This window comes from Cetorhinus maximus, chromosome 7 (genome assembly GCF_964194155.1).
Source record: "Cetorhinus maximus chromosome 7, sCetMax3.hap1.1, whole genome shotgun sequence".
Classification (NCBI taxonomy): domain Eukaryota; kingdom Metazoa; phylum Chordata; class Chondrichthyes; order Lamniformes; family Cetorhinidae; genus Cetorhinus; species Cetorhinus maximus.
The window spans coordinates 51,358,917-51,371,529 of NC_135885.1; the positions used below are offsets into that span (position 1 = coordinate 51,358,917).

General features: G+C 40.0%; 1 protein-coding gene across 1 annotated transcript in view; it reads left to right on the forward strand.

The window, feature by feature from the left end:
* Positions 1 to 422: 422 nt before the first annotated feature.
* LOC144682782 (radixin) overlaps positions 423 to 12,613 on the forward strand; it is an 86,013-nt gene continuing 73,822 nt past the window's right edge. The window contains exons 1-2 of the mRNA XM_078545481.1: positions 423 to 795; positions 2,287 to 2,354. Coding sequence (XP_078401607.1) covers positions 2,343 to 2,354 — 12 coding nt within the window. The 5' untranslated portion in view covers positions 423 to 795; positions 2,287 to 2,342. The remainder of the gene's footprint in view (positions 796 to 2,286; positions 2,355 to 12,613) is intronic.

Sequence of the window (12,613 nt, forward strand, 5' to 3'; positions counted from 1 at the left end):
CTCATGAGGAATTTAGTTACATTGAATTACATTGTTTGAGAAGGTAATTAAAAGAAAGCTCTATCTATTATAGCTTTGGAAAATATATACCTATGGTATGTACATAATATTTGGAGAGGGAAATACAGAATATATTTAATGTGAGGATCAACTCATGAGTGCCTTATATAATTCCCATCTCCCAAGTTAGTGTCTGTATATACTTTAGAAAAACGATGGCAATGAAGTAATTTGCAAATTCTCTGTCAAAATGAGTCATTTAAATCATAATTCCCGCTAGTAGAATATTTGCTTTATCAAGTTGGTGGGAGACGAGGTACAGTTTTAAAATCCAGATCGTATTAAGTAGTGATTATTTATACGAAGTAATAAAAAATCAATTTGTGTCATTCCCTTAAATTGGAATTGTTTCCCAGCTCCGCAGAGACTGCAGTGATAAAGCACAGAAGCTGCTCCCGAGGAGCCACTGATAGTGTGCTGTGAGCAGTTAGAGCGGGTCATTAGCACGGGTTTCGTTGCCCCGGGCAGTTCCCTGGGGCAGCTCGGCCATTCCTGCATCGTCTCAGTTTGCAAAGAGAAACAAGAGTGCGGGGGCACTGGTAGCGCCATGTAGATGACGGCGGCACTGAGATGTGTCAGTGGGGACCACGCCTTGCTCTCACTGGCGGCCATGTTGCAATCTCACTGCTGAAAATTGCACCGCTTCATCATCAACAGCGGAGAAATTCGAGAAGGACACTTTGTTTGGGGGGTTTTCTCACGTGACCTTTAAAGAGGTCTGTTTTTTACGCCCAGGTAAATTCTGTTTTTTTTTGTCTTGCTATGAATGTAAAGCCTGTACTGTGTGTGTGTGTGAAGATTTCCCTTCGTTTCCTAATGCTCGCTCTCTCTATGTCTCTATCTCGTTGTTAGCTAGGCCTAAAGGAACATTGAAGGCCGAGGCCATTCCCGCTACATTCCTCTGCTTAAATAAAACTTCAAATGAATGTGGAAAAAAAAAACATATGCATAGGTCAGGGGCAGTGCGGTGAATAATCTTATTAGCGACGAACGCTATCCAGTTGCGAATCGTCAAGCATTGAATAAGTAACATCGCGTGTTTTTTTTCTCAGTATTGAGACAGTAACAAACTGGTTGAGTAAGACTTTGAACTGCAACAGTTGAGTGGCCTGATAAGTTTATCAGAACAAAAGGTTCAAATATTAGAATTTGGTTTGAACGTATGGATCAAGTGTTGGACGCCTCGCCATCTTTCCTGGAGCTATGCGTTCAAAATCAACACAAGTATCCCTCTCTCTTGCGAAACGCTTCAAAGCAACCCCGCCACAGCTGTGTATGTCTGTATACAGACCGTGTGTGTGTGTGTGTGTGTGTGCGCGAGGAATGAAGGTCCTGTTATCCATGAGGCTTTTTGCTTGTGACAAATATGTTTCTGACAAAGTGGAGACGTAAAGTTAATTTAATCTTTTGGACATTTTGGAAGAAATATGTGCATTTTAAAGATTAGCAATATCAAAGTTATAACAAGATAGGGAAAATGCAGGCACCACCAAGTTTTATTCCGTAGGTATGCAATTTGCGTTGTTGCTACTGAAAACAAGATGTATAAAAAAAAACCTTTATTTTTCAATACGTCTGTTAATTGTTATCCTCTGTATTCAAAAATTAATTTTAACAATAAATGTTTAACTTTATTTTCCTCCGTGGATTTTTTCCCCCCAAACCGCTTCCCCATCTCAACTGGCTGGAGGCGCCAAACAGTCGAAACCATAACTTCTGTTCATTGCTCTAATAATCAAACTCGTTAACGCATTGAATCGCTGAAAAGCTGCAAATCCCGCCTCCGGCCGCACGGATTGGTTTAATGGAACCGTTAAGTGGCACCAATGATCTTTCGGCCAACCACTGCTGCGGGTTTAGCAGCTCCAGCGGCGGCTGTTACTGTCAATCACAGCTCAGATACCTGAACAGCTGGAGGCTGGCAACTCACTGACTGCACCCCCATTGGCTGTCCGAGCCATCGATCATTTTATACGCCCTCTTGTTAGCCTGGTGGCTTCCGAATGAATGTTGGAGGCTGTCAATCAACCCAGCAAATAGCAAAGGGTGTGTAGTTTCCTTGTAGAGGTGGGCTGCTGGATAGTTTTACGAGGGAAATGTGGAGCCCATCGGGAGCGGATACAAATGTTAATCTGTTGTATTTAAAAGGTGATATGTAATTAATCAAACGTGGACTTGATACTTCATTTGTAACTTTCTTACCCTGGTGTACTGCATTCTTCACAGAAAATCGAGTGATTGGGTCGTTTTGTGTTAGTGTGCTGTTAACCAGGACAGACAAAATGCCGAAGCCGGTAAGTAAGGGATGTGTCATGTTTGATTTTTTTAAAAATTGAATTGGTGCAACGTGTCTGTTTTTTGGACAAATTTGTGGCTGAATGTTAATAAATCCGTTTGTTATGAGACATTGTGATTTATAATGGTTTGCTTGGAAGGGATGCTGTGAAATTTTGTACCGACAACCTGGGTTTTGAACGAGTGATTTGATTATTTCCCTTCTCCGCCCCCGAGTCTATTGTAAGCTTTTTCCCGAGCTAAATGAGCTTGGGAGAACAACACAGCATTTAAATCAATGGCCCATTAACTTGTGTACAACTGCAATATTTTGTTTTCTTTATATATCTGAAATTTGTTGATACTGGTATTCATCTTTGAAGCAGGACCTTCCACACCTTCATGGGCACAAAATATTAACAGCAAACAACGTAACCATGAAGAGATTTTGGTGATAGTTGGGTTGCTGCTGTTCAACTTGATTGCCCAGCACACCTTTTGGAGGGTAATTCCATCAATCTGAAACATTAATTTTGTTTTTCTCTCCACAGATGCTGTTTTACCTGAGTGTCAACATTTTCTGTTTTTTATTACAGCTTAAAGGCAATTAGGAATAGGCCACGACTGCTGGCTTACCTGTGATGCCTTTTTAAACTGAGAATGAATTTTAAAGTTAAATTTTAAACTGGATGGAATGTACTTGTGTCATATACCTACTCCTAACACTCTGCTGCCACACCCCTACCTAACCCTGACCCCGATGGAGCATACTTTCCACTTAATACAGAATGTGACAAGATGGTTAGATTCAAGCAACGAAGCTGCCACAGGAACTTGGAATTATTTTTCATTCAAAAATGTTGAAGTAAAAAATCCTAAATTGCAATTTGACTGCAAGTGTACTCTTTGCCTTCATTTAAAAAGCCTATGATCACGTATGCTTTGTTAGCCATGGCTCTGTTGCTAGTGCACTTGCATCTTGAGTTAAAATGTTGTGCCTTCAAGTCTGTTTGGAAGTCCATGTACATGTTAACTGCACTGTTTTTATTCATTGCCTATTACCTCATCAAAAATTCAAACAGGATTTTTCCTTAAATCTGTGCTGGCTGTGCTCTATTTCATACTTGTCCAGGTGGCTTTAATTTTCTTTTAGATTATTGCTTTATCACCACTGATGTTCAGCTGACTGACCTGTAACTGTCAGGTATATCCTTCTCCCGTTTTTTATTTAATAAGTGTAACAGTTGCAATCCTCCAATACTCTGGAACAAGCCAGTATCTAAGGCCTGAAACATTGTGGCCAGCACCTCCTGCAATTTCAAATCTCCCTTTAGCAGCCTAGGATATATCCCATATGGACTAGGTGTTTTATCTATTTTAAATAGTGGCAGCCTTTCTAGTGCCTCCTCTTTAACAATTTTTATCTCCTGCAGTATCCCAGCAACCTCCTTGTTTACTGTTGCTTTGGCAAAGTCCTATGCTTGGTAAATACTGATACAAAGTGCTCATTTAGTACCTCAGACATGCCACTGCCTTCTCCAGTAGATCTCCATTTTTTTTTTTTGGTCCATAATCAGCCACCCTGAATCAGTTTGCTATGAATATGCCTGTAGCAGACTTTAGATTCCCTTATGATAAAAACAAAAAACTGCGGATGCTGGAAATCCAAAACAAAAACAGAATTACCTGGAAAAACTCAGCAGGTCTGGCAGCATTGGCGGAGAAGAAAATAGTTGACGTTTCGAGTCCTCATGACCCAATGCTGCCAGACCTGCTGAGTTTTTCCAGGTAATTTAGATTCCCTTATGTGGTTACCTGCCAATTTATTCTTGTATTGTCTCTTTGCCCTGCTTATTTTCTTTTTCACTCTTCACTTCTTTCCTTTTCGGCTTGATTCTCCCTTGTATTATCAAACTGATGTCTGTCATTCTCTAACTCCCCCATCATCCAGGAGTTCTGGATTTGATTGCGCTTTTACCCCCTTGTGCAAATGTACCTGGACATTAGCTGAACCACTCCCTAAACATAGCCTGTTGCTCCTTTACACTTGTTAAAGGTGGACAAAGATGGATGTGACAAGGCCAAGTTTATAGGAACGTATTTCCTTTTTTGTTGACCATAATTTATTTAGTAATTCAATAAAGTTTTTAATTATACCACTTCCTATCTCACCATCCATAAGATTATCTTTGTGTCAAATAAAAGCAAGATAGTTCTGTATATTGCTATAGGCTCTCTCTGATCCAAAATCAATGCTTACAACTGCATTGAAGTTTAGATTTTAATGTTCAAATGCATATCAGTTTGAGTTTTAATCCAGAGTTGTGGATGCCTGGGTGTTAATAAACCCCCATGTATCGAAAGATTGAGAAAGTTAAATACCACCATGCATTCAAGTACAGTTTAGGAAAGTGAAACATTTTCCAAACTTCTGTTGTTTACTGGGTACCAGTGTTTGGTAAATTGAGAACATGAACATAGCTAACTACTTGGCAGTAAGTTGTCATGGAAACTGGCTCATATCTTGAATGGTTTTTCTGGTTTTAAAAAATGTCTTTTGGTGGTGTTCCTACTACAGTGACTCATAATTTGCAAGAGTGAGGAGGGTAAAACAAATGGATACAAAGGAAAAAAGAAAACCGTTTTGTAGTCTGTTTTCACTGCTATTGGAAAAAACAGTTAATGTGTTCTTGGGGGAAATAGATGGTAAATTAAATTGAAAATTTAATGCAGCTGCAGTGATGAGCTAGACCCTGTACTCTGCCAGCTACTTAGGTTGTGCTTAAGACAATGGTAGTTTAAGCAAGATACATAAATGACAGTATCTGCTGCAATTAGCCCATCTATATTTTTAAATTGGAAATCTTCTTTAAATATTTAAATGCTAACATTGCCTGCATAGTACAATTCATAAACTTTCAAAACTGATTTTTCTTGTCACTAGCCTCATTTTTTTTTTGTATAACCTTGACTGACTTCATGCAGATTGTATATTCTAGCTGCCTACCTTCATTTAAGCTATGTGCCAAACGAAAGATTTGTTACATTATTCAGAGTAATTTTCAGTTAAGTATCCTTGATGGGTCTGAGCTACTGTCTTTGCATTTAAATTAGTGCTGTTGTGGGTGTTGATGTATAGAAATAACCACTACTGTAAATTCGATTTAGTTTGTTATCCTCCAATTGGTTGAGTATAAATAATGTTGGAGTAGAATACTTTTCAGGCATCCAGTATCCCCATCAAGGTTTCCTAGGTTAGATATGCCACAACAAGACAAAAGTAGATGTCTGCCTCACAGCCCTGTTTCCATTACCCATGCAAGCCATCATGTTAGGAACTGGATTGACACTAACCAAACTCATTTCACATAGGACTCTTGTAGCCAGCAGCAGACACGAGAAACTTTTACCCCACCGATTTGTGCTGGATTTGAACCCTAGTGACAGGGTGCAAGTCCAGTATCTAATCCATTGCACCTTGCAATTCCCCATAGTTGTTCAACACATTACACAAATAGTCTTGGCAGAGCACAGTGATCCAGTTGATCTAAACTCACTGGTAAATTCTATTATGTAGAACTTAAAAGAGATACCCCATGTTTTTTTATACATGCTTTTTGTTTTACAGTACATCTTTATACTTGTTTCTTACTTGACCAGTGTGATTGTTTTTACCTCCTTCTCACCCCCTTCTTCTCTTCCTCCTTTTTCTCCTGGGTAGAACCTTGTTCCAGGTTTTATACTTCTAACTTGGTAAACTTTTCATACATCATTTACAGATTGTCTTGTGATTTTAATTGGAAACAAGCAATACTAAATATAAAGGCACTTTAAGACTAAGTTATTGAGATGAATAGTAATGGCTCACAGTCTGCCATGTAATCTTTATAGATTGATACTTAGTGGTTTTAATTGTGCCCAGTCGTGTTACTTTTAGGAACTTGAATTTTGAGACACTGTTCTTAGTCTTCTTGCAGTACTTTCTCTAAAATAAATTAACCCTTGAGTGCTCGTTGATTTCTTGTATTTAAAATTGCTTTGCAACAATTGGGAAGAAATCCAACTATTTGGACTTGTTTTTCTAAAATGTATTATGTTACCAAATTGTTTTAGTTTCCTTCTGAAGGAACTACCCTGGCACAAGATGTTATACAAATAGTATATCCCAGTAGTGACTAACTGTGATTCAACTTAAAAAGGTTAAAATTTGAACCAGTTTTGGATGATCCATTCAAGTATGCCTGATGACGGTTGTTAGAAGACTTTGGTGTGCCTCAGGATATTCTCTAAGAAAAGAATCTTGCATTTTGCATTTATGCAGCACTTTTCACAACCACTGCATTTCTTTACCAATCGTAGTTCTGATGTAGGCAAATTTAATAGCCAATTTATGTTCAGCAAGATTCCACTGACATCTGTATATGATATTGATTGAGGGATAAATGTTGAGCAGGACAACGGAATAATTCCTGTTTCTCCAATAGTGCTGTTGGATCTTCTACATCTATGTGAACAGGCAAATGGTGCTCAGTTTAATGTATCGTCTGAAAGACTGGCATTTCTAGCAATGCAGCATTCTCTTCGGACGCACTGCACTTGTATCACCTTAGATTGGCTTTAAAGCCAATGAGCCACTAACTTGAATGCTACCACTGAGCAAAGCTGGCACAGGTGTGTTCATCACTGTGAACAGTACGGTGTTGTGTTCAGGAGTTAGATGTCCATGTTACTACCTAATCTAATTATATAGTAGTGTAAACTAGGATACAATAATTAACCTTCCATCTATTTTCCCACCACCTTGCCACCACACCATGATCCAAATTCAGTATTGTCCATTGCCTATGACCTAAATCCTGCCCATTTCTTCCAAAGGTGGAATGAAACACTTAGTGAGATGAGTAGATACAAATAATCAAGCAAGTGAACGTACAGGGTACAAGATGTAATACATCTTATAAGTTGAATCAGTACTACAATATCTTCTGAGAACAGGAAAGATAATATAAATCCATCATCCTATCCTATATGTAGGTTTCCATAAACTTTTCTCTTGCTCAGTTTTCTGACTCTGGGCTTGGGTAGCTGAGTTTTCCCTTAATCAGCCAGGCTGATGTATCTAGCTGGCTGACTGTCCATCTATCTCTGCTTCCAACTGGTAGGAGGGCAGACCCTTCAACATCTTTCCTGTTCGATAAATCAATTTGCCATTAAACTTGATTATAAAACTGTCTGCTTCTTTCTCTCCCTTTCTTTTGGGATGTGTGTTTAAGGAAAACAATTTTTTAATAAATAAGGGCCCTCTTGGTTTCATGGGTTCAAGATGAGATAGTTAACTATCTCAATGTGCAATTTGCGATGAGCTGGAACATTTCAAAAACTTGGCTGTTAATGCATAACTTCAGACTTGCAGCCTGTGACCTTTTTTAAACTGTTAATTCATTATGTTTTAAATCACAACACTTAATCAGAATTCCATTGCCAAATCCTTCCATGAAGGAAAAAGAAACACGAAATATGACAGTTATTTTTGCTGTGGTGCAGACTCCTATTGAATCCTACTGAGTCAGACATGTCAGACAGATTTGTTACCTGCTGGAGTCAATTTCTGGCATGAGCTGCAGTAAGTGAATGTTATGGTACCTTCTGCAACAGAAGGGAATAAAAGGAAAGTCATGCCACAATGGTACCTAATCCCCAATGGAGAACACAGGAAGAAGTGTTGGAGTAGACTGTCTACTTAACTCTTGACAGTGGAAACATGGAGGCCAATTGAAATTAGGATAACTGGCAAATGGAGAAATTTTAAATTTGTAAAATGGATTGTCCATTGGTACTGCACAAATGCTTTGAGGTGCAATATTGAGTCATATGGATCAGAACAGTTCCAGGATTGACATTTAGCCAATATTAGCTGATGGATTGGTGATTGAACCACTACAGCCTTACTGGGACTGAATCTCTGCTCCTGTTAATGATTTAGTGACTTCTGCAAAAAGGTCTGTTGATCTTGGTTGAGGGTAACATTTGGATTAATTCTAATTTCTTCCCCTTGTTAAAGTAATGCATCTAGGCTTGTACATGAAGGACGGCCACTTGTGCCAGTAGCTAAGTGTCTATGGTTTGAGGAGCTTTGACTCAGAGTCATTTAGCTGGAGGTCGAGCTGCAAACGCTGCAATGCATCAGGGAAGGGGAAAATTACCTGGACACTTTGTACCAGGAGGCAGTCATCCCCTTGGGATGGGATCTTCTGATTTGGTCAGGGACAGGTGGGTGTGACTGAGTGTGAAGCAGGTATGGGGACCCTGAAGATCCAAGTGGAGGAGCCTCAGCCTTTACAATTGTCCAACAGGTTTGAGCTTCTTGCAGCCTTTATGGACGAAAGCGGTGGCTGCTAGGTGGGTAAGCAAGCTACCATGGTATAGGCAGCCATTCAAGCAGGGGGAGTTAATAGGAATATAGTGGAAGCTGGGGACAGTAGGCCACAGTTCTCTACAATCGAGAGCAGGAGTCTAGACAATTGTTGCCTGCCTGTTGCAAGGGCTTGAGACATCTCTGGGCTGGAGAGGAACTTTTGTTTTCTTTCACAGGATGTGGGTGTTGCTAGATAGGGATAGGCAATAAATGCTGGCCTAATCCCCCTTGAAAAGGTGGTGGTGAACTGCTTTTGTGAACCACTGCAGTCCATGTGGTGTAGATACACCCACAGTGTTGTTAGGGAGGGGGTTCCAGGATTTTGACCCAGCGACAATGAAGGAATGGTGATAATAGTTCCGAGTCAGGGAGATGTGTGGCTTGAAAGGCAACTTGCATATAATGGTGTTCCCATGCATCTGCTGCTCCTGTCCCTCTAGGTAGTAAAGATTGTGGGTCTGGAAGGTGCTGTTGAAGGAGCCTTGGTGAATTGCATTGGGAGGGGGAAGAACCAATGGTTGTAGTCCATGTAGGTACCAATGACAGAACCTCTTTCTTACTTCTACCTGAGGGAGTTTGAGTAGCTAGGGGCTAATTTAAAAAGCAGAACCCTAAAGGTAGTAATTTTTGGATTTTTATCTGAGCCATGAGTAAATTGGCATTGGATAAATAAGATTAGAGTTAAATGCGTGGCTCGAAGATTGGGAGAAATGGGTTTTGATTCATGGGTCATTGGCACCAGTATTGGAGCTGTACAGTTGGAATGTTCATCACCTGAACTGGGATGAGCATTCTGGCGAGTCATATAAAGAGGGTAGTAGGACTTTAAACTATATAGTGGGGTTGAGGGATCAAGTTTGGGAAGATGTGATAAATTAAGTAGAGAAAACTAGGCAGGAGAGCAAAGTAGGAATAAGGGAAATGATGATTGGAGCATGGCAGGAAGGGACAGTGTACAAACCAAAGAGTGCACCAGCAAATAAGGCTAGAGATTACAAAATAACAGCACTAAAGGCTCTGTATCTGAAGGCATGTAACATTCATAACAAAACAGATGAATTGATGGCACAAATAGAAATAAGTACGATCTGATATCCATTACAGAGACATGGCTGCAGGATGACAAAGAATGGGACCTGGATATTCAAGGGTATGTGACATTTAGGAAGGACAGGAAGCTAGGAAAAAGTGGAGGAGTAGTGCTGTTAATTGTGGATGACAGTACAATAGACAGAGAACTTAATTTCTGGAGATCAAGATGTAGAATCAGTTTGGGTAGGGATGAGAAACTGTAAAGGTAAGAAGTCACTTGTGGGAGTGGTTTATAGGTCCCCTAACAGTAACCACGCTGTAGGACAGGGTATACAGGGATAAATAATGGGGGCTTGTGAGAAAGATACGGCGAAAATCAAGGATGATCTAAATCTCTTATTCATTCACAGTATGTGGGCTTCGCTGGCTGGACCAGCATTTATTGCCCATCCCTCGCTGCCCTAGAGAAAGTGGTGGTGAGCTGCTGCCTTGAACTGCTACAGTCCTAATGGTGTAGGGAGTTCCAGGATTTTGACCCAGTGACAGTGAAGGAACAGCGATATATTTCCAAGCCAGGATGGTGAGTGACTTGGAGGAGAACTTCCAGGTGGTGGTGTTGCCCTTGTCCTTCTAGATGATAGTGCTCGTGGGTTTGGAAGGTGCTCTCTAAGGAGCCTTGGCAAATTCCTGCAGTGCAGGAATCTACATATAGGCTGGATGCATCAGATTGGCAAAGGTAGCCTGGATGATGAGTTCATAGTGTCTTTGGGACAATTTTTAGAGCAGCACATTCTAGCACCAACCAGACAGCAGGTTAAAGAAGATCTGGTAATGTGCAATGAGGCATGAATAATTAAGACCTCAGGAGGTGCCCCTAGATAGTATTCTTCATAATATGATTGAATTTCACATTAAGTTTGAGGGAGAAGGAGGAGTGGATTGAAGATTAGTGCTTCAAACTTGAATAAGGGCGGTTGTGACGGCATAAAGACAGAACTGGTTGAAGTGAGCTAGGAAATTAGGTTAAGGGATAGGTTAGTAGAGATGCAGTGGCAGACATTTAAGGAGATATTTCAGAATACTCAAAGATACATTCCAGTGAGAAAGGGAAGAACACATCATCTGTGGCTAACTAAAGAAGTTAAAGATAGTATACAATTCCACAAAGATGAGTGGCAGGTCAGAAGATTTGACAATATAAAGAGCAGCAAAGAATGACTAAAAGATTAATAAGAACAGAAATTAGAGTAAGGAGAAAGCCAGCTAGAAATATAGAGTTTCTATAGGTATTTAGAAAGGAAAAGAGTAAGAAAGATGAGTGGTCCTCTAGGGAGTGAGAATGGCGAATTAATATTGGAAAATAAGGAAATGGCAGTTTAATTGAACAGATATTTTGCATCAGCCTTCTCTGTAGAGGATATAGATAACATCCTAGAAATAATTATGAATCGAGGTGAAAGGGAGGGAGGAACTTAAAACAATTACAGTCACCAGGGAAAGGGTACTGAGAGAACTTCTAGAACCAAAAGCTGACAATTCCCTGGGTCCTGATGGACTTCATCCTAGAGTCTTAAAGAAAGTGACTGCTGAGATAGTAAATGCGTTGGTTTTAATTTTCCAAAATTCTCTAGAATCTAGAAAGGTCCCATCAGATTGGAAAATAGCAAGTGTGACTATTTTGTTCAAGAAAGGAGGGAGACAAATCAGGGAACTGTAGGCCAATTAGCTTAACATCTGTCATGGAGAAAATGCTGGAATCTATTATTGAGGTTATAGCAGGGAATTTAGAAAATCTCGATGTAATTGGGTGGAATCAACATGGTTTTGTGAATGGGAAGTCATGTTTGACTAATTAATTTATTGCTTGCTACTTCCTCAAATAACTCCAATATGGATAAAAGGGAATCTGTGGATATGTTGTACTTGGATTACCAGAGGCATTTAATAGGTGCCACATCAAAGGTTACTATGCAAAATAAGAGCTCGTGGTGCAGTGGGTAACATATTAGCATGGATAGAGGATTGGTTAGCTAACAGGAAGAGAGTAGGGATAGATGAGTCAATTTCAGGTTGGTGACTGGAGAGGCCTGAGCACTGCAGCACAACTATTTACAATTTGTATCAATGACTTGGATGAATGACTGAACGTGTGGTTGCTAAATTTGCTGATGGCAAAAATAGGTAGGAAAGTGAGTTGTAAAGAGGGCATAAGGAGCCTGCAAAGGGACATAGAAGGGTTAAGTGAGTGGGTAAAAAGTTTGGCAGGTGGAGTAGAATGTGCAAATGTGAACTTTCCACTTTTGTCAGGAAGAATAGATAAGTAGCATATTTAAATGGAGAGACACGGTGGAGGTGCAAATAGATCTAGGTGTTCTGGTGCACAAATCAGGAAAAGTCAGTATGCAGGTACAGCAAGTGATTAGGAAGGCGGTTGAGGAATGTTTGTTGCAAGGGGAATGGAATAAAAAGGTATGTTTTGCTACAGCTGTGTGTTGCTGAGTACTGTGTACAGTTTTGGTCTCCTTTTATTTAAAGGATATAAATGCATTAGAAGCATACAGAGGAGGTTCTCACAACTGATACCTGAGCTGGATGGTGGTTATCTTATGAGGAAAGGTTGGATAGGCTGGGCTTGTATTCATTGGAGTTTAGAAGAATCTTATTGAAGCGTATAAGATCTTGTGGGGGCTTGATAGCTGGATGCTGAAAGGATAATATCCCCTTGTATGAGAGACTAAAACTAGGGGGGACAATTTAAAAATAAGGGGTGTCCCATTTAAAACGGATGAGAAGAAATTTTTTCTTGGAGGGATGAGTGTCTTGAACTCTCTT